This window comes from Elephantulus edwardii, unplaced genomic scaffold (assembly GCF_000299155.1).
Source record: "Elephantulus edwardii isolate Elephantulus edwardi_28Jun2011 unplaced genomic scaffold, EleEdw1.0 scaffold00093, whole genome shotgun sequence".
Lineage (NCBI taxonomy): Eukaryota > Metazoa > Chordata > Mammalia > Macroscelidea > Macroscelididae > Elephantulus > Elephantulus edwardii.
In genome coordinates this window covers 12,025,492-12,031,012 of record NW_006399843.1, presented here as the reverse complement: position 1 = coordinate 12,031,012, position 5,521 = coordinate 12,025,492, and the positions used below count along the sequence as shown (strand labels likewise).

At 39.7% G+C, this 5,521-nt stretch overlaps 1 protein-coding gene across 1 annotated transcript in view; it reads left to right on the top strand.

Annotated features, from left to right (window-relative positions):
- Positions 1-5,521, top strand: part of MPZL3 (myelin protein zero-like 3) — a 40,870-nt gene that overhangs the window by 17,736 nt on the left and 17,613 nt on the right. The window contains exons 4-5 of the mRNA XM_006890885.1: positions 1,438-1,603; positions 3,430-3,493. Of these exons, the coding sequence (XP_006890947.1) occupies positions 1,438-1,603; positions 3,430-3,493 (230 nt within the window). The remainder of the gene's footprint in view (positions 1-1,437; positions 1,604-3,429; positions 3,494-5,521) is intronic.

Sequence of the window (5,521 nt, the reverse complement as noted above, 5' to 3'; positions counted from 1 at the left end):
ACTGGGCTAAGGGCAGGGACTACACTGTAACTAATGGTCAACTCCAAAATGAGGGATTTATCTTTTACTACTCCACAAATTGCTGTCTGTCAGATACTCCTCTAAGTCTAAACATTCAGATTAAGAGAGACTAGGAAGAAGGGTTGGCCATCCACTTCTGAAATGGCAGGCCTCTGAAAACCCTATGTACAACACAACACACGTAGATGAACAGGAAGGGCAACCTAGGTAGAACTGTCAAGCATGGAAATATTAACTATACACTTTAAAAATTATGAACCATGCACAAGTTTAGATGAAGTAGTAGTACTAATGGTCTATGTCCTATTTAAAAACCATGTAATTCATTTATCACAGATGCATGGTAGTCACAAAAAGTTTCAGAACACATTGTATTGATTTTGAAAGGTCATTTGCATGATTTCAACTTCATCTCCATTTAACTTGTTTGTAAAGTTTATGTGCCCATTTGCAAAACAAAAATCAGTAATAGTACTATGAAAGATGTTAACAATGTTTAGTCATTGACTGATTTTTGTCTAACCTTAAAATTTTGTGGTTATTGACCTTTGTTGGATTTATTCTAAAACCCTTACCAAATTATCTAGCTCTTTTGAATATCAACATGACCCTGGAATATTCACTGCTGTTATGTGTTATTGTTCACTGTTGCTGTTTTATGCTTTCATATTAGCAAAATATGAAATTCTGTAAAGAAGAAAACATTTGATCTTAAACAACCAAAACCCCCAACAAATCAAAAAAAGACTTCTCCACCTTCTGTAGCAAGAAACAAATTGCTTGTTCTTGAGAACTTTCCCGTCAAGAATTAAGTAGATGCAGATATATTAATATACTTATATAATTTTGATGTTTTTGTCTGTTTCCAAACAGTGTACTTTGAAATCAGAATCACTCCTTATTAGTTTTCATATAATTCTCATGATGCTCTTTATAACACGTTAGTGATCAGAAATGAGATATAATTCCCCAATCCCTGCCCACAAGAGCGAAATAGGAACTTACTGTAAGTTGAAGGGGAGTTTTGCTTTAACTCATGAATTGTGCAAGAATGAACTGCTGTTGGATTTGATTAATTGCAGATGGATTGTGGTGTGGTATATTTGAAGACTATTGAATGCAACTTGCAATGCTTAATAAAAGTCTTTATTTTTTTAATATTAAGATTTTTCACAATAGAATCCATAATTCTAAAAATATGTACCTTATTCTGTAGATACCAAAGTATTATCCTCAAAATGTGGAATTATAGGTAGGTAATTTTTAAATCCTCTTTGTGCTTTTGCATGTTTACTCTCTTTTTTTTACAATGAATTGCTTTTGTGACCAGAAGAAATATGAGAACAGAAAGAAGGTCTCTCATATCCGTTGACAGAGGAGGTGCTGTCCCATATGCCTGTCTCTTTGCTTCCCTAGGTTTTGGCACCATGTTGTCCTCCGTGGCCCTTCTTTCCATTCTGGTCTTCATTCCCTCAGCTGTGGTGGTGGTTCTGTTGCTGTTCAGAATGATGAAGAAGGCAGCAAGCCTGAAGAAGAGGAACAAGTCGGGCTATAAGAAGTCATCTATCGAGGTTTCTGATGAGTAAGTCCAGCTGGAGCTCTGGGCAGTAAACCCGTATCCTCCACAGGATCCTGCTCTGTGGACAGTTCTCAGAGCCTTGTGTTCAAGACTTCTTTTCTCCCAGGGCACTTTTAGTTCCACTGATGCATTTATTTTAAAGAGAAGAGTTCTACTGAGGAGTACCAGAGGAAGACTGACTGTGAGGTCTGAAGATACTACTTTTGAGGGAGGTAGAAGAGCTATATAGTCCTACTTTCCTACTTTGGGAATCAGACTATTTAAAGCCATTATTCTGAGTATAAATTCTAATGTAGATATCCCATAATTTCAAATTTGACCAGGGAGGGCATAGCTGATTTAAAGAGCCATGTCTATTCTTATTGAGCAGTTTCTCTGACGGGCTTCCCTCTACAGTGATTTTCAAATGTATCTACCGAACATTAGTCGACCTGTGAGGAAACATGATCCAATTTCCTCCACCATTAAGAACAAACTGCTTAAAAAAATTAGTTTACATAAAATTTGTTAGTCCTCCATTATTTTTATCAGAAAGTCTAAAATGTTCTTTTTTCTCTCTCTCTCTTTGTGTGTGTGTACATTTACCTAATGAAAGAGAATATAAATATTAAAAGACTCTCCCTAAAAAGTAAAGAGTTCTTGGCAAATACCTAAAATGTCTACTTCTGAGCAGCATAGCACACAATACCCTTTATGGTCTGACTGTAATTCACACTATATTTTGCCATTTCATCTCATCCACCCCTGTACTCCAGCTAAAGCGGAGTTTTTCTTTCTGCTGTCCTGCTAAGAATACTACACTCATTCAAAGCCCTCCCCACGCTCCCCATACTTTTCTCTAGACCTGGAGTGTTCTCCAGCCCATGTTTGACAGGCAATCTCCACCACCCAGCAGAAATGTCTCCTCTTAAATTCCCAAAGTCCTCCCGGGAGCATGCGTCAGTCTCTCTTCTTGGCTACCACAGCAGCTTGTCCTTACCTCTAGGAAAACATTCATCATGTTGTATTGTAATGAACCTGTTAATTTTTAACAGATCTCTCACTCCTGAAGATGGTGAGCTGTTTTCGATGCTTTATTTAACTCTTTATCCTCAGCCTGGCACAGTGCCTGGGGCGTAGTGGGTGGTTGGTAATTTCTGAATGAGTGATTATGACTTTTTGTTGTTAGATACCATCGAGACAACTATGACTCACAGCAACTCTAAGAACAACAGATCAGACTCTGGCCTTATCCTGTGCTGTCCTCATGATCTCAGCCATGTTCAAACCCACTTTATCAGTCACTGTGTCACTCCATGGCACTGAGGGTCTTCCTCTCTTTCACTGGACATCTACTTTCCCCAGCATGATATGTTTTTTTCCAAGGACAGGCACCTTCTGACACACCCAAAATATATAAGATGAAATTTCACCATCCTTGTCTCTAAAGAACACTCTGGTTGCAATTGTACTTCTCAGAGACAGATTAGTTGATCCTTTTGGCAGTCCATGGGATATTCAGTCCTCTTCACCTACACCACAGTTCAAACACATCAGTTCTTCTATGGCCTTCCTTATTCATAGCTCCTATTTATTGAAGACTTACTGTGTATGTGTTTCATATATATTTATTTTCTGTATACTCATAATAGTTATCATTTAGAAGTGGGTGGTGATATCTGCATTTTATAGATGAGGGAACAGGTTCTGGGAGCTTAAGTAACTTGCCCAAGAGTCACCCGCCTAGGAAGTAGCAGAACTGGAATTTGAAATCAGACCTGTCTGACTTGAACTGCTCTGCTGTACTGAGGGTAGTGATGATTCAGGCTTGGTCTGACCTCTTTCCACAGCACTGACCAGGAGGAAGGAGATGGCTGCATGAGGAGGCTCTGTATCCGCTGTGCCGAGTGCCTGGTAGGTTCATGCCCTCTCGCCTGTTTACTGCAGGCATCCTTCTCTGCTTACTTAAGGGGGTTATTTACACATGCAGCAAGTCCAAGGCAAGATGTGAACAAGAGCACTTGGTTCTCAGGGGCTCCCTACTAATTCTAACCATTATTTTATTTCCTGTTTCATAGAGGGGGGAGGAGAGTAACCTCTTTTGGAGGTTAGGGAGGGGCATTGTGTGGAACTGCTGACTAAGAGAAAATCTGGAAGGAGAGTGCTGTATGCCACTCAGTTCATACTTGGGTACTTCCACTGGCTAGGCTGTTTCTGTTAAGTGCTGTCAAGTCAACTAGACCTCATATTGACCCTGTGAAGATCAGATGGAAATTTGCTCTGTCCTGCACCATTCTTATAGACTCCACCACACTTGAGCATACCACTCATCCATCAGTTTGCTGTATTGTGGTGGGCTGTGTGTTGCCGTGATGCTGGAAGCTATGTCACTGGTATTTCAAATACCTTCAGGATCACCCATGGTGGACAGATCTTCCAGACGAAGGAAGCCGAGCTGGCTGTCCACTGCACACATGACAGGCCTTCCAAAATCCATGGATAAGACTCTATCATTGGCTGGACTATAGCCCTGCATTTAACTTTTCTATTAAGCTTCAAGGTTTTCAAGTGATTGAGTAGTATAACATTTTATATGACTTGACAACTTTTATTGATAAGAAATACACTAATAAGGATGAATACTGTATAAAATCATTATTGTAGAATGAGTAGGAGAATCCAAAGGTAGGGGGAGGATGGGAGGATGGAAGCAGAGGGGTGAAGATGGGCGAGGGGTGTGTGTGTTAATCATAGGGTAGAACAATTTGATGGGTGGAGGAGGGTGGGTGAAGGAAATGGGAAAGATTTGGTGTGAAAAACAATATATTAGAACTTTGTAAATAAACCGGTATAAAAAAGTTGGGAGGGGGGAGAAATATACCACACAATGTGGATGGTTCTTGAAGACATTATCCTGAGTGAAATATCTCAGTTACAGATAAGCCCATTATTGTAATAACAGGAAAGGGGAAGATAAGGAAAGGGAGAGGAATAGGAAAAGAAAGGATAGATAATGAACACTGCACTAAAATGGGTGAAATATTCTAAAAGGAATGGATGATTAGAAATGATGTATATGACAATTAATAGCCTTACAAGAAGAATTGGGAGAAGGGGAGGGAGGAAAGTGTACATGAATGACTGAATAATAATTTTTAAGGATGGGAGAAAAATACCTTCATGGAAGGCAGGGGTTTTGATTACATTTTCCTATCTCTCCGTGCTCTTGCTATAACTCTTTGACTGGTAGACATGTGTGATCCCAGAAGCAGGAAAGACTCTGATGTGGTGAAGTTTGAAAGAGGCCAAGTGCAACTCATTGTCTAATATGAGATGTAACTATCTCTACAGGGTTTAAAACTTGAGCCCTCTTTGTATTTGCTGCCAAGCTTAGCATTTGGCCAGATGATCACAGCCTGATTACTCATTGCAGACTTCTTTGTTTTTCTTTTTCATGTGTCAAGCCCACTGTCACTGTGTCAATTCTGGCAAAGGGACAAAGTAGAATCATTCTATAGGATGCCCAGGCTGTAAATCTTTGCAAAAGCTAATTGCCACAGGCTGATCCCTTTTCAGTTAGCAGTCAAGCACTTAGCCCCTGTCCCACCAGGGCCTGCTTTCCCTTGTGTACATGAATGTAATAGGTAAAATGGAGAAAGTCAATAACATTCCTATTTTATCTACATTTTAGGTATTCATTCCAGAGTTGTTTTATTGAGCACTTGACATATGCTAGGTACTTAGGAAACATCAATTAATAAAATGGACAGGAAAGAACTACCTTTAAAAAACCTTAAAACATTCTTGGCCTAGAAAACACTTTCACATCCTTCAAGACGTTGTTGTTGTTATGTGCCGTCGAGTCGCTTGTGACTCGTAGCAACCCTATGTACAACAGCCCTAAATTCCGCTCTGTCCTGTGCCAATCGCACTGTCTCTGAC